We start from the raw sequence: 22,757 nt of genomic DNA on the forward strand, positions 1-22,757 counted from the left end.
GGAAAGGCAGCTGAGCACAACAGACACTAGTATGGCAATATGTAAATCAATAGATGTGTAACTGATGTGATTCTGCAATCTGTGTATGGGGTGAAGGTGGGAGTTCATAACCCAGTTGAATCAAAGTGTCGAATATGATATGTCAAGAAATTTGTAATGTTTTGAACAACCAACAATAAAAAATTAAAAAAAAAAAGACATAGTGGTATTTGAGAAATATGTGTCCAGAGAGAGAGAGAGAAAGAGAGATAAGCAAAGGAATAAATATATTTTAGATAACAAGGAGATAACTTCTCTGAATGAGTGAAATGTAGGCTAAGTTTAAAATGTTTAGAAGGCAATATCCATAAGAAGAGTAGGAATTAGTACTCTACGAAAACAGAACATAAAGAGCAAAGGCCCATAGCCATAAATTTAATGCAGTTTAAGAGATGAAAGAAATTAGTACATCATTTATCTGGTAATGCCCTTGTACCTACAATATATAAAATCCTCTCACAATATGTAAAGTATTCAGTAATAAAATGAATATTTAAAAACAAATAAAGGATAAAAATAGTTATTTCTCCCAGTTTGACTTATGTCACATGGCCAATAAACACATGAAAAAATATTCACATCTTTAATAATAAAGAGACTTGAAGTCAAAATTGCAATGAGCTACCACTTTATAACTACTAGGATGGCTGGATAAAAAAGTGAGATCTCAACAACTGTTAGCAATGATTCAAAGACCTCAGAAACTTGTACTGTGGGTGGAAATGTGAACTGGTGAGGCTGTTTTAGCAAACAGCTTGTGGCAGTTCCTCAACTGCTTAAAACATAGAGTTACTAGGTAATCCAGCATTTCACCCCTGTGTATACACTGAAGAGAAATAAAAACATGTTCACACACAATTTTGTACAGGAATATTTATAGCAGAATTGTTAGTGTCAGACAAAAGGTAAAAACAATCCAAATGTCTAACTAGCAGACAAATGCTTAAGCACACTGTGGCATATCCATACAATAAAAAATTTTTCAAACATGAGGAACAAGGTAGTGATAGATGCTACAACATGCATCAACCATGAAAACATTATTGAAAGTACAAGAAGGCAGTCACAAAATACCATATACTACAAGACTTTATTCAAATGAGAGGCCAGACTTGAGAACTCTCCAGAGACTGACAGTAGATTCGTGGTTTTATAGCTTAGGACTAAATGAATGGAAGAGGGGGTATTATTATTATTATTTTTTTTTGGAGGTGGTAAACTGTCCTAAACTTTTCTGTGGTGGTGATGGTTGGTGATATCTGTGAGTATACTAAAAACCAGTGAACTGCATGCTGTTGTGAAAAAGGAAATAGACCTGTAGAATCGACTTAGAACATGTAGAACAATTACCATGGAAAGGATATGAGATGAAGGACCAACATATCAGTTCATACAAATGGCTCACATTAATTATCATTCTGTCCTCTTCTCAGAAAGTCCTGAGGATGTCACCTTTCAAGGAGGTCATCTGAAGGAATATACTGACAAAGAGTGACTATTCAGGAGTTCCTAAGGACATTCAGAAGTTCACTTTCATCAGAAGTTACTGATGTACTTATGGCTTTCAGCAAATAACCTATTGACATTTATAAGATCAGAGAAAGGCAATCAGTGCAACTAGCCTGGCTGTCAGCAGCTCTGTGAGTCAATGCTACTAAGCTTAGACTGCTCTATTGGCCTTGTCAGTGATACTACAAACATACCAAAAGAATAATGAACAAATAAAGCACAAAAACTTACTCTTCTATTTGAAGATACCAGCCCCAACTGAGTAAATTCACATCAAAATGGTTTCATTCCACAGTAGAAAGGAAGATTATATACAACATAAGTGTAATTTAGATTAATTTATGTCAGCCTGAAGAAACACAATAAAAGTAATCTTTAAAGTAATAAAATAAATATGGGATGATAGGGAAGTAAAAAAACAAATTTCTCATCTTTTTGATATATGTCTATTGCTTTCAATAATAACTTGCTTTCAATGATAACTGTAGTATGTTATTCAATTCCTCAGGTCATTTTTAATTCTAAGTATGGAAGTTGTGCCATTTCCCCTCCTCCTATGAGAAAAAAATCCTCATCCTGGGGACACCAAAATTGGATGTGATAGAGTGGACTGGCTAGGGGTTATAACAATTACTCCCAGGATACCTAAAGTCTAGATTGGAAAAATAAAAACAAACAGAACAGATCACCATCTTATGACTACCCAGTTCCAAACAGGGAAGACATTATAAGTGAATTTCCTGAAGGTCACTTTAACAACTCCTAACATGCTAACCAGCACTTGCTTTTGACCACTGTACAACACTCCTTTTTCCCTCATTCTCCTCAGTATTTTGTGTTTTTTTTTAAACCTACAAAGGCAGCAATATAAGTTACTACACTCACCCTACTTATCTAAACTTTCAGATAACAAATTATATTCCAAGTAGAAATTACTGATACCAAATGGATTCGAATTTTTCATGTGTGATGCTCTATATATGTGCCCATATATGAATGAATGTGTACATACTTATGAATGTGTATGTATACACACACACACACAGAGAGAGAGAGAGAGAGAGAGAGAGAGAGAGAAAGAGAGAGAAAATATTAATCAATAGCTCTTAAAGGGTCACTTACATTTTCATATGTGACACTAAAAATTTTCACAAAGAAAAAGAAATGATTTTCACAAAGAACCAAATGATGTCTCCAGATTCTTATTTATAGATAAAGATGAATCATCAAACAGCTAACACTGATGCTAAAGATCTAACAAGAGACAATTTAACAGATGAGGAGATGCTAACTGTAGCAAGCAGGATAAATCTAGAAGCTGGGAGACAAATGAGGAGATATCACCATATGCACACAACTGAAGTGATTTTTTCCACAACAATGAAACAATATTCCAAAATTTTGCAGTGCAAATGATGACTAAAATAACACCTGTCAGAATGAGTGAATCATTACTTTAAATCAAAAAGCAGAAAGGGAAGTATGTGACTTTTGCTGTTAAAATAACATCCATGCCTTAAAGTATTATTAGGTTAAGCATTGTATTTTTGAATGTAAACAATTAGTACTTAGTTTATTTAACTATTTAAATACACTATTTAAATTTAGTCATATACTACTAGAAAACATATTTGGCTTTATTTTTCTCATTAAGTTCACAGAGATACATTACTGTACTGCCAGGTCCAAAGGAAATTTAGACATGATTTAAATTTTCTCTCTCAATTTCTGCCCATTCTACTAAGAATCTATGACCAGTGACATAAATATCTGCAATATCAAAATGAGGTATTCATTCTAATTTGACCACATCAAGGTTAGGACCACCACTCTTCTTAGGAGGATATATAGGCGCTACTCTTAAATTGGGAATAATGTCTCATTTAAACACTTGCGCTTTATGAGCAGAAAGACAGTAAGAGTTCATACTCAGTATGATGCGGAAATGAAGAACAAGGCTTGAAATTGCATGGCATTCCCTAAGACAATGCATGTGCCAGGAAGGATGTCACAAATACTGTGGTCCTTATAAGGAAGACGCTACAGGGTTTTAGAAGAGTCATATGATCCAATCTGTTGTCCAACAGCCTCACTCTGACTGCTATACTGACAACACAATGATCGTGGTAGGATATTGCAACAGGTGAGAAATGACAGTGATAGTGGGGAAGCAGAGGTGGTTTTATTTCAGATACACAGAGTCAAGAGAATTTGCTGACAGATTACTTGTAGGGAATGAAGAGAAAGGTCCAAAAACAACCTTCAAGTTTATTGCCTAAAGAATAGGAAACAAAGTTGCCATTTCTGAAATGGGAAAGTTGACAGTTACCTTATTTCTCATTAAATTTTGAGTCTTAAGTACATAGGTTTGTATGGAGCACAAAGCACTTACAAAAACACTACTACTCTATTGAATAAATAAATATTCTATACATCTAGAATTCAAAAAATCAAAAATCACTAATTTCTTTTTATAGCAAAAAAAAAAAAAAAAATTGCCACTGGACAAATTTGTCACACCCCAGCCACAAGAAATAAGAATTATTTTGCCTCATAAAAATTTAGTAAGAAACTTGAGAATGGTCAGGGATGTGGCTCAGTTGTAGAGCACTTTCCTAGCATGTGTAAGGTCACAGGTTCAATCCCCATCACTACAAAAAAAAAAAGAGAGAGAGAGAGAAAAAAAAAATTTAAAATTACAAAGCAACAGACATGAATACATCCCTGTATACATGCTGAAGGAAAATCAATATTATTCCACCTTAACACAGTCATTCTTCAAATTGTAATAAAAGGATTAAAAATAATATATCATTTAACAGTAAATATTTTACCTTGTTTTATATCAGCATTTCTTGTAACTTCTGGCAGATAGCAGGGTGGCAAAGGGTATGATGAAAACATTGGCCAAGGATATGGATCATCTCCCTAAAAAACAGCAAGACAAATGACTTTAGGAAGTAGTTTAAAGTAATATTGAATTTTATAGCTTTCTGAAATGTTATTCTATTAAATTGGCTTTTTCACTAAAATTCCAGAGTTGTTGCCCAACTAGCCAAAAGATAATTCACTATTCTAAAAAGTAATAATTAAAATTAAATATACATAAATATTAAATAACCACTGAAGCAGACATGGTAACTTGTTCTTGTGGCTTGAACTGATAATGATGACTTTTACTATATTTTTTTCATGAAATAAAAACTGTAACCTTCAAAGAAAACCTGTATTTTCTTTTTTCTCATTAAACTGTTTTCCATTTGTTGTCAATCATTTCTATCTAATCTTTCCCAGAGTCACAGTCAAAACAAGAATGCTCTTAACAACAAAATAAAACCTCCAGGAGAAACCCAGGCTACGTATATTGATGGAAGGAGAGAGACTTCATTTTGTAAGGAAATATAAAAATATAATCATCTAATAAAAAAGTTATGTCATGAAAGATAAATACAGAAAATAAAATATTCAAAAGCACACAGGGAGAATCACAACTTTTTAATAAAACAATAACCTACTCTGCTGCAGAAACTAGCACTCATGATCCATTGACAACAAAAGAACTAATTCAGTTTGAAAGTGTTTACTTGCATCCTGAAGTCTGTCAACTAACAAAAGTTCAACTCTGTGACAGACATTTGGGAGATGTTGTTTAGTGTCACCTGAGTTCACTATCTTGCTTCAAAACATGTCACATAAATATTCCCCCCTCTTCTATCACATCACCTTCTCCAGTATCCTTGGAGGCAAAATCCGTTCCGATGACCCACCAACAAGATTTATTCTTACAAGAATATGGTTTCTTTCTACTGATAAGCCATCAATTATAAAGCCTCTGAAAAAAAAATAAATCAATTCTGTTACCTCCTCGATACGATATGATTTGATTTTTAAATCACATCACTGGATTGTAAAGAAAAAAGTAGAAATGCTTGGAAAATAGATTATTTGCCAATGTATCATCTAAAATACAAATAACTAAATTAATTTTGTATCTTATGGCTTTACTAGAGAGAGAAAAATTGATATAATGAGATTAGTGAGATTAATAACAGAATATTTCCTTGATTAATGTTATTGTACCCGAAGAAATGGAATTAATACATTATTTTTACAGTGACTTTATCATATTTTCACCCAAGATCTCTTATATGTTAGACACAGGGCATTCAATTTAAAATTTAAGTATTGCTTATGAGCAGCCTACATATTCTGCCACGGTTAATCCTTTTCTTTCACATCAAACCTAGAGTATCAAGTAATATATGCTATAACATTCCAAGACCTGTCTAGGATGGAGACGAAATATTCTTTTATTTTAAGGTACACACATGAAAATAATGTCAGTTATTGAATATATTATTAATAAATGTCAGTCAAATTGAGGTAATGGCAAGTATGTGACATGTTAACAGGAAATATTATTTATTTTGCAAATAATCAGAATTTATGACTATGAGCTAAAATAACTAAAGGATAAAGAAAAAGTGCCTCTATAAGGGACACAAAATCAAACACTTCATTCAATGGGTCATCTTAGACATGAATTATGAAGTGATACAATTTCATGGAACCATTAATAAAGTTAGGCTTAACCTAAAAAAAAAAAAAATTCAGACTTTGAAAGTAGTACTCTGTTAGGACTTCTCCAAAAATGTATATCATCATTCTGTGTGATTTATGCTTTAATTGCTTCTTACTATTACTTAAACCTACTGAATTCAGAAATTAAGAAAACAAACTATAGAAAATTACTTTCTTAACAACTAAACTATAACAAAAAATGTTATTATATCAAGTTCTAATGCCCACCTCCCTCCTTCACCCTTTACTTTAACCTGTGGTTCTCGGAAATCTCTAAGATATTTTCTTCTTGAGCATGTAGTAACATTCTGGATACTTGATACTGAGCCTCTAACAGGAGAAGAGTGTCCAGATCACAGCATACCACACTTAATAACCTATGTAAAGGGGAGAAATAAAAGTATATTTTGGAAAATATGTCCTAAAAGTACAGATGCATTCTTGAGGAACTAAAGTAATACCTACACACAGAAATACAGATCTTATAGGACAAGTTATGAAGTTATATTTTTAATTATTTTGAAATGATCTTCAAGTTGTTCTTACTGAAATTATTTTTTTCAAAGACCAATGGACAATTTCTAATCTAGATTTTTTTTTCCCTCTAAATCCACATTGTTAGTTTGAATGTGTGGTGTCCCCCAAAAGCTCACATGTGAGACAATGCAAGAAGGTTCAGAGGAGAAATAATTGGGTTATAGGCATCTTAACCCAATCAGTACATTAGGATAGGAATTAACTGAGTGCTAACTGAAGTGGTAGAGTATGGTTAGAGGAGATGGGAATCGGGGACATGACTTTGGGGCAAATATTTGTATCTGGAAAGTGGAGACCTCTCTCTCTGTTTTCTGATCATCATGTGAGCTGCTTTCCTCTGCCACACTCTTCTGCCATGATGTCCTGCCTCACCTCAAGCCCTGAGGAATGGAGCCCACTATCTATGGATTCAGACCTCTGAAACTAGGAGCCCCTAAATAAACCTTTCCTCCTCTATAGTCGTCCTGGTTAGATCTTTTAGTCACAGTGGCAAAAACACTGACTAAAACACACACAAGAATACTAATGCATCCTCTCAACTGCTACTTATTCTAAAAATTCATCAGGGAACATCAGCAAATTTGAAAATGCCAAAGTGCCATACTTTTCTATCAACAATTAATTAATTACAAAAAGAATGACAGAATAATAATTCTGCCATCAATCTAGGAAATGACCTTTGGGTAAAATGTCAATACCTAGGTATCTCACTGTCAGGGTGGGAACAGCTAACCCACTGATCTATTATAACACCATGAAGAAACGCAGGACTCAAAGGTCTCCTACAGTGCTGCAATATACACACTGATTCTTGCCCAGAACACTGAACCTAAATCTAATCAGTTATAGCTATCTCATTATCAGTGATAGGAAATACAGGAATTAGAGAAATATATTAAAAGATACCACAAGGTGGAAATAGTTAACCAAATCCAGAATTTGGAGAACCCTATACATTATTACATATATTATATCTTTAGTGGGAAAATGGCATTAAAAAAAGAGGTGAAGAGGAAATTGTTACAAATTTTAAAAGAACAGCTAAGCAAATGTGAAGAGTATTTGCTATTGATTCAAACTGTAAAAGTGTTTTTGAATCACACAGAAAAATATGTAGTAGCTACTAGATAAGACTAGAGAAATTTTGTTAATTTTATTAAATATAGTAATGGTACAGTGGAAATGGTTTGGGTTTTTGTTTATTTTTGTTATTTCAAATAGGTCTTTATCTGTCAGAGTTATATACTGAATTGTTTATAGGTAAAATGGAGTCTCTAAAATTTGTCTTAAGGTCCTAAAGTATAATAATGTGTATGTGGTGTATGGGGGGAGATAAAAAAATAGCAAAATACTGTTGCTTCAGATAAGTGACAGGTACATTAATCTACTGATTACTTTCTAACATGTTTAAAAATTCTATGACATTTAGATACAATTGTATGTTGCCTATTCAAAACATACATAAATAAATAGAGAGAAGATGTTTAGCAAACATCTTTACCTATCTGAAATAGCAAAAATGAGTTAAAGGGCAGCCAAAAATAGTGAAAACAGGACAAACACTGCTAGGGAAGGGGAAGACCAAGAAAGTATACCATGGATGTTCATGATAAGAAACAAATTATAAATGTCTTAAAAATAAATAAATAAATTAGGGTTTGGATATGAGGTGTTCCCCCAAATCTCCTGTTGATCTAGGAATATTCAAAGGTGAGACGAATAGATCATGAGAGCTATAACCTAATCAGTTCATCCTAGTTTTCATGGACTCACTAGGTTGTTACTCTAGGCAGGTGGGGCATGGCTATAGGAGGCGGGTCACTAGGAACACGGCCTGGATAGATGCATCTGCCCTCCCAGGGGTAGAGGGTGCTCTCCCCCACCTTCTCTCTCTCTCTCTCTCTCTCTCTGTCTCTCTGCTTCATGGTTGCCATGAGATGAGCAGCTTTCCTCTGCTGGTCCCTTCTACCATGATGTGGGCCTCACCTTGAGCCCAGAGCAATGGAGTACGCTGTTTACAGACTGAGACATTTGAGACTATAAGTCTCAAATAAACTTTCCCTACTGTACGTTGTTTTTGTCAGGTATTTTAGTCACAGCAACAAAACGTTGACAAAAACAAACCATTAGAAGAAAAATCAAGTAAATTTCTAAAAAATGAGGAATATAAATAAGATGCCAAACTTAATCTAGAGTTCTCAAAAGTGGAAATGTAATACATCAGAAAGCAACATGGGAAAACTTGGCTCCAGTATGGTTCTAAGAAGTATAAGGAGCAAGGCAGAATAAGAAGTCACAGAAAAATCAATTATTAATTATTGGTTAGGTTACAGAGACAATTTTTAACAAACAGAAAATTCACCACCTCCATAGTAAGGTAGAAGTATGAAAGGATAGCCTGAAAAGAGGACAAACACATACAAATTGGGGCCTATAGAAACTTCCAGCTGACCAGGAACCTGATCCTTGCTCATGGAAAGTTTTTTCTAACTAGCTAACTAGGGAAGAAAAACAAATATTAAGCCTCATTTTTAGATAGTACTCTGACAACACCAGCACATGATAGAATTGAACTGTCAGAACTTTATAGCTTTCAAAGAGGAAAAGTTGAAATACATATCTATTTTTTTACTTTGTCTGGAAGGAGATAAGACTTTAGGAAATGATTTATGTAGTTTTATGGACCATGACTAATGGAAGGGCTGGGTGGTTAGGAGTTCAGAATAAGAAAGATTGGAGAATTAGTTTAAGAAGATTGATGAAAAAGATGGTCCTCTGGAAATAAATTGATAGATTAATATTGACTTGTGTAAATGTTCTTTTAAGGGCTCCCTACTTCTGCAAAGGAGGCAAAATAATCTCCTTTGTTGATGGGTAGGCTCTTTCCTCAACTCCTCTTGTGCTTGTTCTAATTGGGATTATGAACAAAGTGGCCATGGTGATAGGAGTTTGAAATTATTTTTTATTAAGGGTCATAAAATATGAATAGTTTTTTAGTAAAGGATCGTGAATTCACTCTAAAATTCTAGTGGTTTGTGTGTGATTCTTTTTTTCTCTTTTAAAAAAAATTTTTAAAGATATACATGATAGTAGAGTATATTTTGACATTATACATACATGGAGTATAACTTATTCTAATTAGGATTGTGTGTGAGTCTTGTTCCACCTTGCCAAAAGCTGCTTCTTTTTTTTTGTACTGGGGATTGAACTCAGGGGCCCTCAACCACTGAGCCACATTCCCAGCCCTATTTTGTATTTTATTTAGAGACAGGGTCTCACCAAGTTGCTTAGGGCCTTGATGTTACTGAGGCTGGCTTAGAACTTTTGATCTTCCTGCCTCTGCCTCCCAAACCACACCAAAATCTTCTTGTAATATCCAGTTTGTTCCTGAAACATTGAGCAGTATAGAATCTGCTGAATTAAAGGTCCACATGCTAGACTTTCTTGATTTGGAGCCTGCCTGAATTTTACATCTTATTTTTGTTTTGGGTCATACTCAAAATTGATACGATTGATAAGCAGTACACTTAAATATGGTAGATATTGCTTCTAAAATTCAAGAGTTCTAAAATCATGAACTGTGCCATTTTCTTGGTGATAAATAATGTAAAATTTAGCAATTTATGGTGCATTTTACAGGTGATATATCAACATTCCAGGCCACTAGTTTTCAGAAACTTTACTGAGATGGCAAGTCTCTTGAATTTTATGAGTCAGTCACTCTCTGGCATACCTATGCTTTACTAAAACATCTGGAGTACCAGCTATGTCCTGCTCACACAGGTATAGTTAATATTATCAGTAGAGTAAATTTTCACAATAATCTCTCAGATAGTAGGACAGTCAAGACTGCCTTGGATTAAAGTTTGAGAAAACTATAAAGGCATATTGTATTGTTAATGTCAGCCATATGTTCATACAATTTTCAATATATATGCACTCTTAGGGCCAGTTCAAGTTTGTCTTACAAGTGCTGCTTTGCACAATTTAACTGCTTTGCACAAATTAGAAAATTTTATCACATACATTATCAGACTGGTTGCTAAATGTGCAAAGAAATTACCAATGAGCTGAACAATATGAATTCCCTCATCACAGATGAGGGATATTTATTAGTGAGTGCCCAGACTGCAACAAGTAGGGGCCAACACTGGACTCAAGATATAAGACATAACAGGAGGAACAACCAGCTACCTAGTGGCAGGCTGATGACATTAAATATCTTCTTACCCAAGACATAGACTTCACATCCTTGGCCAACCTGTTTCTCTATGAAACTCTATCTTACTACATGTGGACTTACAGATGCTTCACCAAGGTTCATGCCATCAATAAAACACTACTTCTGACCAAGAAACTAACTTAACAAAAGAAATAAAGCACTGAGCAAATATCCACGGAGTTCACCACTCTTTTGTTGCACCCTATCTCCCCAAAGCAATTTATCTTGGTATTAGTGGAATGGCACGTTGCATACTCGTAATGGCATCACACAGGACACAACACCTTGCAGTGCTATTCTCTAAGATGCTCTAAAACAGAAACCAATAAATGGTGTTATTGCTCTTATAATTGTAACGTATGGGTCTAAGAACTAAGGGGTAGAAGAGGAAATGAAGGCTTCCTTTGGTTTTCTAACCCATTAACTTATGGGTGTAAGAGGTGGGTGTTTTAAGATCTTATTATAAAGTGGAGTATTCTACTGGCCTGAACATTTAAACTTTTCCCTACCCTCTAAGGCTTCCTTATATCCTTATAACCAATAAGGAGAATAAAGTAAGTGTGTTGGCTGGAGGAACAGATCATGATTATCACTGAAAACAAGCCTATGGCTATACAACTGAGGCAAAGAGGATAAAGCTGATATCTAAGGGATCCCCTGCAGCACCCTCCATGGCTACTGTTAAAAATTAATGGAAGATTTATGCAACCCAATACAGACAAAACCATTATGGCCTCCAGAACCACAAATATAAAGCTCTACATATAGAACTAAAGCTTAAATATATGTAAGATTTTTAAAATGCCCTAACCAGCTATTTGAAAAACAAACTAAAATAGAACAGCTGGTAGGGGAAGTTATAAATGCCATCTAAAGTCTCAAGTTTACTTGTAGAGATAAGAATTGCATTTCATCAACCATATTTTCAATCTTTCTCTGTTAAGTAAACATTTATACAGTAATCAATTTCCTTTTTCTTCCATCTCTGTTTCCCTTTTTATATAGGCTATTGATTTTGTAATTTGGACTACAGGTTATAGTGTATGATGATATGATTGTAAATGAACTAACAAAGAAAGAAAATCACCAAACACTGATAGAAGAGGATAAGAACATTTTTGTTTGTAAGAGGGAAATTATACTGTGGTAGGTGAGAGTTATTGCTGTTTGGGACTTTAGTGCTCTGAGGTTTAAATGATTCAAAATACCTGAAGTGCTTAGAACAGTCCTGGCAATAGTAAGCACTTCTTCAAATATTAGACACTATTATATTTTTGTATAATAAGCCTGAGATTCATTGCTGTTAGACAAACAGGAAAAAAAACTAAACAAGTGGAAAAATGATGTCTTATTAATTAATTCCAAGAAACATAAATGGGTGAGGGAAAAATATATAATCACAATATATCTTTAAAATAGCAGTAAACAGCATTTAATCTTTTGTTGTTGTTGTTGTTGTTGTTAAATGCTGGCTCACTCTTCATTCAAACCATGCAGTTTTGTTTAGGATTCCCGTTTCAGATAAAGTCAACACTGTATATAAGTACTATCTTCTCATCTACTGCTGCTGTTGATGCCTATGAGTGCAGTGTTCATGACTGTTAGGTAGATCATAGTTTATAACACTTGGTGCACATCAATCCTAAGAGCCAATGAGTTAGTCATGATCAGAACACAGCTTCCCTCGGATCAGAATTCCCTCATGAAACATCTCTCTCCTACTGGTCCATGTCACCATGCAGAGCAGAAACTGTGAAGTCCCCGGCATACACTTTCTCAGCAAACCAGTACATCTTGTGCCTTGTATTGAGAAAAAACAAAGGCCTGCACAATGGTCAGTGTCTCATACAAGTCACAAAGTGTATCCAAGTTAATCCTCCCTTTTAACATTAAAATTGTTTGATTTCTTCAAGAGTCAATTCTTCCTTCTTCACCAGAATTCAAATGGGGTCTTTCATGAATTTCTGCTCACTTCCAATACAACCAGATTATCTGTATTTAATTTTTGGAAAATCTTGCAGATTTGATTGTTAAACCCTCAGCTTATTATTTCATCTACTTCACCCAACACAAACATTCTGATCCATTTTGGAGAAAGCTGTCATCTGTTCAGTATAGTCAAATATTCTCCCGGGTTCACCAACAACATAAGGTGCTTCAGCCTACATGTTTTGCACTTAATTTGGAACATGAGTTCTACGAATGCAGGTGTGACAAGTTGCTCCACAGTGTTTCCAAGTTTCAGAATTCTGTTTTGGATCTGTGGAGCAGTTTTCTGGGGTCAATACTACTGCTTGGATCGCCTTGAACTCAGTCTCCAACTGTTGCAAGATGGAAATAGCAAATGTGATTATCTTGCCAGTACATAACTAAGCTTGACCAATCATGTCATATCTTCCATTTCAAGGAATAATAGCCCTCTGATGAACAGAAGAAAGCATCTCAAAACTGTAAGCATACATGCCCCCAAGAAGAGACTCCTTTAAATTCATACCATCAAAATTGTCAACAAACTATTCCAGTTTCCCTTGACGACACCATCAGGGTACATTTCCTCTGGGCTGCCATTTTCTCTGTTATAATCTTCACAGCCGTTAGACGTGATCTAAAGAATCAGTAAGCACTCTACTAAAAAAACACACTTAACCTATTTAGTACAGTAAACCTCTCATCTTCACTTGGAGTCTTGATTCAGTATTTCTGAAAGATAAAACTCCAAACTTTGCTGAAGTAGGAGAATAGACACCCAGCAGAGCGGGGCAAGACTACATGGAATCTGAAGATACTCTTACATTTTACGATTAATTTAAACTAATCTTATTTTGAAAGACCTACACTTTCAACTAATTCTCTATTTTCATCTCATGCTCAGTGGTACCTTAATTACTAGTATTTTTAGATATACTAAAACTCAAAAAAGTTACTTTGCATTTCCTCCACTGACAGCTCAGGTGTTAGCTTTCCTGGCCTGCTCTATCAATTACAACTTACCCACTGGTTTTGTAACTCCCAAAATTATAATTTGGAAGCCTCAACCTACCTGAAAGATTTTCTCCTCACATCCTTTCTTACTAAAAAGTGGTTCCATCAGTATAAGGGAGTAAACTAAGAAATGGAAAACTAGATTTCAGCTAACAGGATCTAACTCAAGAGAGGAAAAAAAGAATCCCCCAGTACAGAGTAGAACAAAAGAGAGTGATAAAACAGATCACCTGGTGCACATTAGCTTCAGAGTTTGTTTCTACATACATATAAACAGGATATGGACTCTGCCATCAAGAATGTAAAAATCTTTTGGCCTAAAACAACTGAAAAGAATAACTATAAATCAACTACACATACATTTATGTATTAAGAAAGTACAGTGCATGGGTTAGGCATTACATTCTTTGGAACCAGACTACCTGGATGCAATGTCCCAGCTTACATGAATTATTACCTGTGTTATTTTATGTAAATAACTTAACTTCACTATGCCACAGTTGATTCATTTATTAAAAAAGAAAAAGAAAAAGAAAATGGAGCCCAGCACCACTGTGCACACATGTAATCCAAGCAACTTAGATGCTGAGGGAGGAGAATCACCAAATTCAAGACAAGTCTCAACAGCAGCGAGACCCTGTCTCAAAAGGACTGGGAATGTTGCTCAGTGGTAAAGTGCCCTGGCATTCAATCCCCGGTTCCCCTCCCCATCAAGATATGTGAAACCAATACAAGTACCTGGGACATAATGAACATTGTAAGTGTTACACAATAACTGAGGTGACAGTATAATTTTTTGAATATTCTGGAGATACACTATTATTAGATACATAGAAAATAAACTATGATAAAAAGTCATGCAATAATTAACTCAAGAAAGAAGTTTAAGGAAAAAGAACATATAGCCCTATTCTTTAATCCATCAATGAGTAATATTTATAGTCATAACATTATAAGCCTTCAATGGTGATTTAATCAAGATTACGATAAAACTGTAGAGTAGAGAGAGAGAGAGCAGAAAACATCTAAATCCTAAGCTTCTAAGACACAAAAGAGAAGAGATAAAGGTTTAAAGTTGAAAAATCAAGACAGTAACAAACATTTTATTTAAAAATCTAGAGATGAATAGCAAAAGAAACAAATGCAGTGAGTCAAGAGTTGCAGCCTCTGAAGAGTGGACTTAGAAGTATGGAAGGACAGTTAGAGGATTCCTTTTCATTCTTAAGAACTTTCCCATACTATTTGACTTTTTAAACTATGTACATTTATTACTTTAATAAAAATGTAAATTTAAAATAGTGTTTGGTAGACGTCATATAGATCATGAATTAACATCTTTTCTAGCTTCTCTGTCAAAAAAAAGCAACAAAATCTCTGTACTGGAAGTGGAAAAGGAAAACTTAAACCACATAAAATCGGGACCCTTTATGCAGTTCTTCACTTTTACTCAAAAACTAAATAAAAACAAATATATTTGTCTCCTAATCTCTAAATTATGATTTTAAAAAAGTTCTTTTCACCTTATTAAATTATATATCTAATGTAATAAAATTGAACACAGTTTAATTTTTTGTCATAAAGAAAAATATTTTGAGTATTTAAGTTATTTAAAAAAGAAAAAAACAATGCCAATGTAACATCCCATATGAGTTTATCTTGTTTACATTGGAAACCTGAAACAAAATTCCTCCTAGGTAAAGGACTGAGGTTAGCCACAGGAAATTGGACCTACCAAAGTGGAAATGTTCTCTAGAACAAATCAAAGTATATACCATCAGAATTTTATAACCAGGGTCAGTTCAGACCCCTAAGACTTGCAGGATTCTCATGTTAAGCATTAAAGACTTGTAGAGTGATTCTAATTGGGTACTACTAATAAACAGTAGGTTGTTGCATTATATGAATATAATATTCCATATATCAACCCTATGACCTTTACTGATATAATAATACATGTATATTACAAAATATATCAGTTAAGGGCTTCTTATGCACGAGAAAAAAATACATTCATTTCTATTAACAATCTAAATCTTTCCGTGTATATATCATCATAAATTCCATAAACTATTTCATTCTATAACCCAAAGACATTGCAAGCATGCAGTTTAACATAACACTACATACAACTGTGTAACATGTTGATAATTACCAGGAAACATCAACATACCACTGAGTATGTACCAATAAGCAGAACTAGCATAACTTAGTTTATAGACAAGAGAAGAGCCCCAAAACAGATTGCTTCTGTTATCAATGTGGTCTGGATATGAAATAAGCCATGTGTGAGCCCTCTGTGAAGTTTCCATCAGTGCTGACATGAGGAATCCACTATGCCCTGAGATAGGCAGCACTGTATTTTCATACCATTATGCTAAGAAATCAGAACTGATTTTCATGCCCAACTATCAACAAGGAAGATACAGATATTATTTTGCCTCAGATGCAAAGGAAATCTCTCAATCTAGTAAGGAAATGGGCATTTTATATTATTACAAAAAGCTGAAACTTGAAATGTCATACACTACATAATTTCTCTTTCTCCTAGACCAATACCCTCACTACTCTCACACACATCCACCCACACTCCATCTCCCTCACCCACACCCAATCTCCTTCTCTCTCTGTCCCTTCTACCACCTTTCCCTCTCTCCCACTCAAAATCCCTTCCTCCTCCTCTTCTTCCTTTCTTCTTTCCTCCCTCTCCCCACCCTATACACAACAACGCTTTTCCCTTCTTCCTCCCTTTTTCCTCTTTCTCTCCCCTTCCCCTTTGTTCCAATTCATTACTGGAAATAATAAGCAGTATCTCCTTAAAGGGAAATACTTATTTAAACAATGTGAATAAACCCTATGAAATTAGGAACTAACCTTTTCAATTGTTTTGGAATGTGTTTAGAGTAAGGTAAATCACCTACAAGTTTACAAATAACTCAAATTGAATCTCACCATAGGAATGATAATTCTCTTCTGTTAATTACTATAAATTCTGCATGTTGCTTTATAAATAGCCCTTCAGTAGACGAATGGAATAAAAAAATGTGGCATATATATACACAATGGAATATTACTCAACAATAAAAAAGAATAAAATCATGGCATTTGCAGGTAAATGGATGGTGTTGGAGAAGATAATGCTAAGTGAAGTTAGCCAATCCCAAAAAAAACAAATGCCAAATGTTTTCTCTGATGTAAGGAAGATGATTCATAGTGGGGTAGGAAGGGAAAGCATAGGAGGAATACACGAACTCTAGATAGGGTAGAGGGGTGGGAGGGGAAGGGAGGAGGCATGGGGTTAGCAATGATGGTGGAATATGATGGTTATCATTATCCAAAGTACATGTATGAAGAAGCGAATTGGTGTGAATATACATTGTATACAACTAGAGATATGAAAAATGTGCTGTATATGTGTAATATGAACTGTAATGCATTCTTCTGTCATTTATTTAAAAAAATCAATTAACTTAAAAATATATTACCATTTCATTAATGTAAGGAGGCAGGCACTTATCCAGAGTAACTGGGGTGGTTCTGTACAGTTTAATGTTTGCTATCTTCTCCAATTGAAGGAATTTCAAATATGTTCTTAGTTTATCTCAACCCTGCAGTCACAGTTTCCTTTTTTTTTTTTTTTCTGCTCTTTTCTCTTCATATTAATTCAGTATATTCAGGGAAGAAATACATTTCATTTCTCTTAACAATCTAAATCTTTCTGTAAATATATCATCAGAAATTCTGTAAACTATAGTTGCAAACTCTAATCAAATATAGTTTGTGTGCATTCACATTCATAGGTGTATATTATATACACCCGGCACACATGTGCACATATGTCTCACTTAACCAAACACAATTCATTCCTGTAATACATTTTCCTTCTGATCAACCCAAACTAGTAGAATAGCAAAGCTCAATTCCCCTCCTGTGATCAAAACAAAAAAAGAGATATGCATTACAGAAACACTAGCTGCACACACACTAGCCACACCCCCAAGTCCTGAGCTTAATGTTTTCAGTACACATATAACCACATCTGAAGAAGAGAGGAAAAAGAGTCAGTTTGCCACCAAAATCCTGTGTGAGCATTGAAGATGGAGCAGAGGCTATGGGGAACCCACTCATTTACTCTTGGCAACAAATTCAGATCAGAGTTCAGAAATATTCTTGTACCTCCTGGAATTGGAGATTAGATTGAGCTTTTGTAAATATGCATAGAGTATGGTTTGGGGTACCACTGAGTTTGATGAGTTTGCATAGTATGCAGATCTGAATGTTCAATAAAACTTGCAAATATGCTCAAGGAAAAGCTTAAGGTAGATATACAGAGTTTTTAGTAAAGAACAGATAATTAAAGCCACTGTAGAAACAAAATGGAAACAACTGAAAATGTAACTCTAGAAGATAATTACAATTACAAAGGTAGAGAAAATGTTACAGAGAACAGTCAAATAAAATGAGTAACAAAAAGGGGGTACACAGAAATACACAAGATTTAAAATATCCCTGTTCCTTGACTCAGCAAGTTCACTTATAAAAATTTGTTGTAAAGCAGTAACTATGTATAGTTAGCTATTTAAATATGGGTATGTGTAATAAAAATATTGAAAATAACCTAATTGTCTAAAGACAAATAATTTGGATTCATCATTATACTGGCATGATATTCAATCCTTTCAAATTATAAACATGAAAGGATAATTTAAAATACTTAAGTGTAAAAGCTTTTTTCAAAATAATAGCACATGTTTTTCAAAAAGTACATTTATAGCTAAATGTCAAAAAAAATAGGCATTAACTGGTTAATGGTTAAGTGGTTAAAAGGCTAGTGAGCATGGTTTTCTACTTTTTGTTTTTAGCATTCTGTATTCTATATAAAAAAGAATTCCTTAACTAAATAAGAATTTTGAATTAATTATTGATTTCTTCAAGTAGTAATAGATCATTATTTTCTTCAAATTAATAAAAAATAAAAATTAATACTGGATGTGTGTATACATGTGTGTATAACAATGTATATGTGTATATAAAATCCAAAATGTGAATGAATTTCTAGTCTGATTATATTCTAATTTTTGATACAAAAAGATTGAAAAAGGTAATTTTAAAATTATTTCTTATTACTAACATTAATGATATTTAAGTCTAGCTACCAAATAGGATACTAAGACAAATAACTTGGTAAATCGCTGTAATGGAATTTTTTTAAAATTTTTTTTATTAGTTGCTCATGACAATACAATGATTTGTAATGGAATATTAACCCTCAACTATATTTGCTATAAGTTAAGTAACCAAACTATTTTTAATCTGAACTTATTTCAAAATCAGATATGAATACTTTAATTTTCTCTTAAAGTCATCTTAGAGGTCAGATTTTTACAAATAAGCTGGTCATGCATTAAGCTACTATACTGAATATAATATTTACTACTGATAGTTCAATGTAAAATATTAACAGCAAGTGATTAATTTCAAAGGTTATTGTAAGTATAGGTTCCAGAGTTTTGATTTTAAGATAATTAACAATAAATTGACCACACTAGAGTTTCAAATAAAGCAAAAAAAAAAAAAAAAACAGGTTTTAGGAGAACTGTATTAGCAGTTTTTAACTAAATTTGAATGTATATTTAATAACAATTACTATATAATATTTAAATTGTTAAAATAATAAATTCTAGGGGCTGAGGATGTGGTTCAGTGGTTGAATGCTTGCCTACCATGTGTGAGGCACTGGGTTTGATCCTCAGCACCACATAAAAATAAATTAAATAAAGGTATTGTGTCCATTTCTGACTAAAAATATTAAAATATAGTAATAACCTATCTATAGCCTGTAACTAAAACTTAATTTATAGTTTGATATAATAAAAATTATTAATATTGAATAATACCATAATTCTTTCCCCACAAGATATGCAGTTTTGTATGTGGAAATAAAATGTCCTAGGAAGAGTTATCCTTTAAAACCTACAGATGGCTGAAAACAAAAATCTTTAAACTGATAATGAAGTTTTAGGCAGGATCAAAAGTTTCTAGGCATTATTTTAATTGATTGGAAGATTTAGCAAATAAATGTTAACCAAGTAATCAAAAAGTACTTGGCAATACGGTAGACATGAAAGCAGAAGAAAACTATACTCCCTTGGGGAGCTGAAGTTTAGTAAAAGAGGAGAAATAAGTCAAATATTAAATCTGCGAGAATAACCATAAAGGCAAGATCTGAATGTGCTAAAGTAATTCATAAAATTAACTTTGCCTTAAAAGATGGGCAGTATTTTTTATACATAGAAAAAGAAGTGAATGCAGTATTCAAAGCATACAAACCATGTGCAGAGGCAATAAAAAATGTTGTGCTTGAGGTAAATAAGGAATCTAACTTCCTTAGAACATCAGTTAAAGCTGAGGAAGGATGAAAACTAATGTATAAAGGAAAGGTAGAGACGTATTTCAAAAAAGCCACACAAAGGTTCCTAGAATTGTCAATTACTCAAACTGGGAAAAGGGTAGCCAGGCTTTATAAAAATATGTTTCTTTTCTGCGTTAATTATTTCATATTCTTTGATAATCTAAATATATGATTCCTCTTCTAGGCAATAAAGTTAATAAGAATGATCATATTTCATATACTCATCATTAAATTCCCCCACATCTAGCACAGAACATAGCTCATAAGCATTCTGTAATTATTAGGGAAATAAAATAGGGAAGAGTAATTTTAAAATTATAAGTATTATTCTACAGTAACCTATAAAAGATACTGCATATCTTAAGCTGCTACACTGAGAAACTCAGATTAGCTTAGATAGGAAAATATGGTCTCAGACTCATAAAGGCAGGTTAGAAAAAAGGCAAAAGAACAACCTCTTAATATGGACTGAATATGTGTCCCAAAGATTCATGAGCTAGAAGTCTGATCTCCAATGGGGTGCTGTTGAGGTGATAGAATAGATAACAGGTGCATCTTGGAGTAAGGTGATTAGGTCAGTGGAGGTGCCACTCTCAAAAGAGATTCATGTAGTTCCCTGTGGGTCCATCTTAGTTCCCACAAAACCCTAGTTTGTCCCCATAAAATCCTGGCTATTGGGCTGGGGATGTGGCTCAAGCGGTAGCGCGCTCGCCTGGCATGCGTGCGGCCCGGGTTCGATCCTCAGCACCACATACAAACAAAGATGTTGTGTCTGCCGAAAACTAAAAAATAAATATTAAAAAATACTCTCTCTCTCTCTCTTTAAAAAAAAAAAAAAAAAAAATCCTGGCTATTATAAAAAAAGTGAGTCTGGCCTCCAAATCCCCTGGTTTCCTGTCCTTCCATGTGATTGCTCTCTTCTGCACATGACAGGTTCCCTTTCCATTTTTTTTCACCATGCTGCCATGCAGCCAGTGGACTTTTACCAGGTTCCTGGCACCATACTAGGAGTTTAGACTCTCCAGTCATCAGAATCATAAGCCAATTAAACCTTTTTCCTTTTTAAGTTACCCAGCCTCAGGTATTTTGTTATATCAACAAAAAATAGACTAGGGATAAACAGGGACAAGGGAAGGAGGACAACAAGCATTAATGTCCCCATCTTCCATAGCAGAGATTCAATGAATACTATTTAAAGTTAAATATAATGCTCAAACCTCTTGAACAATGTTCAAGCCTCTTGAAATGTTTTACTAATATTTTTTTCTTAATCTTCAAAGAATCTCTGGGAAAATAACAACTCCTGGAGTGAAAATTTAAAAAAAAGTTTTTTTCAAATTCAGAAATTCTTTCAGTCTCATGAGGTTTCTTTTTTCTTTTCTATAAAATTCAGTTAGAATTTAAAGTGCCAACTATATTATGATTCCATTTCTATAAAAGAATTTAGTTCTATCCTTCTATTTGTATATGTATAAAAAGATGTCTAGAATAATTTTCTTCAATGTTAATAATGACACTTTGGGAATTAGGATGAATTTCACTTAATTTATCATGCTTAAGTTCCTGTATTGGTTAATTTCTTTAAAATAAAGATAAATTACTGTATGAAAAACAAAGAGAAAATTAAGATGACTTTCAGATTTAAGCAACTGAAGAGATGAATGGGCCACTTAAGGAGACAGAAATGAAAGATTAGTTTTGCTAGTTTTTGTGGAAAGAGGTTTGACAGATCCAAGAATTCAATTTTAGACATGTTAAGTCTGTGATGACCAAGAAATGAATGAATAGAGATGACAAGAGGCAGTTTTTTATGTGACTTGGTGGCTCAGAAGAGAAGTTTGGGTTAGGAATATAAATTGAGGCATCTACCAACATAGGTAGACATATTTAAAGATAAAGGTGAAAAGAATTAGAAGCAAAGTATAGAGAAGAAATGTCCCTGGGCCTAGAACTAATTCCTGAGGATTTTAACATTCAGATGTTGCTTAGAGAATGAGAAGAAAATTGCAGCCATAGGAATATGCAGCATCGCAAAAACAAAAAGAAGATAATTTTTCATACAGAAAAATATGGTCTATTATACTAAATGCTACTGATAGTTTTCATAAAATGAGAATTTGAAAAGAAGAATGCATTAGAGTCATTAATATGGAAATTATAAGTGACCTTGATGTGAGCAGAATGAACAACTCTGTAAGAGTTATAAACTCAAAGCCAAATCAAAGTGGAGAAAACAGAGGTGAGCTAGTGAGGACAATTTGTATAGATAAGTGAGAATCAGAAATAAGACAATGGCTATAGGAAGATATGAAGTCAAGGGCAGTTTCCTTGCATGTGTTTTGTGTTTTCTTTCATTTTAAGATGAAATATATGAAGGCTTCACACTGATAGGAATGATCCAGTATCAAAGGATAGAATGCAAGAATTAAGGTAAGGGCAAAGGAGAGGGCTAAACAAAAAAAAAAAAAAAAAAGAAGT

At 33.7% G+C, this 22,757-nt stretch overlaps 1 protein-coding gene and 1 pseudogene across 1 annotated transcript in view; both read right to left on the reverse strand.

Moving 5' to 3' along the window:
* Positions 1-22,757, reverse strand: part of Tbc1d32 (TBC1 domain family member 32) — a 185,562-nt gene that overhangs the window by 64,915 nt on the left and 97,890 nt on the right. Inside the window, exons 22-24 of the mRNA XM_048800402.1 lie at positions 6,378-6,506; positions 5,272-5,380; positions 4,383-4,476 (exon numbers count right to left, since the gene is read on the reverse strand). Of these exons, the coding sequence (XP_048656359.1) occupies positions 4,383-4,476; positions 5,272-5,380; positions 6,378-6,506 (332 nt within the window). The remainder of the gene's footprint in view (positions 1-4,382; positions 4,477-5,271; positions 5,381-6,377; positions 6,507-22,757) is intronic.
* Positions 7,057-13,976, reverse strand: LOC107151464 (annotated as a pseudogene).

The sequence above is a fragment of the Marmota marmota genome, unplaced genomic scaffold, assembly GCF_001458135.2.
Source record: "Marmota marmota marmota unplaced genomic scaffold, marMar, whole genome shotgun sequence".
Classification (NCBI taxonomy): domain Eukaryota; kingdom Metazoa; phylum Chordata; class Mammalia; order Rodentia; family Sciuridae; genus Marmota; species Marmota marmota.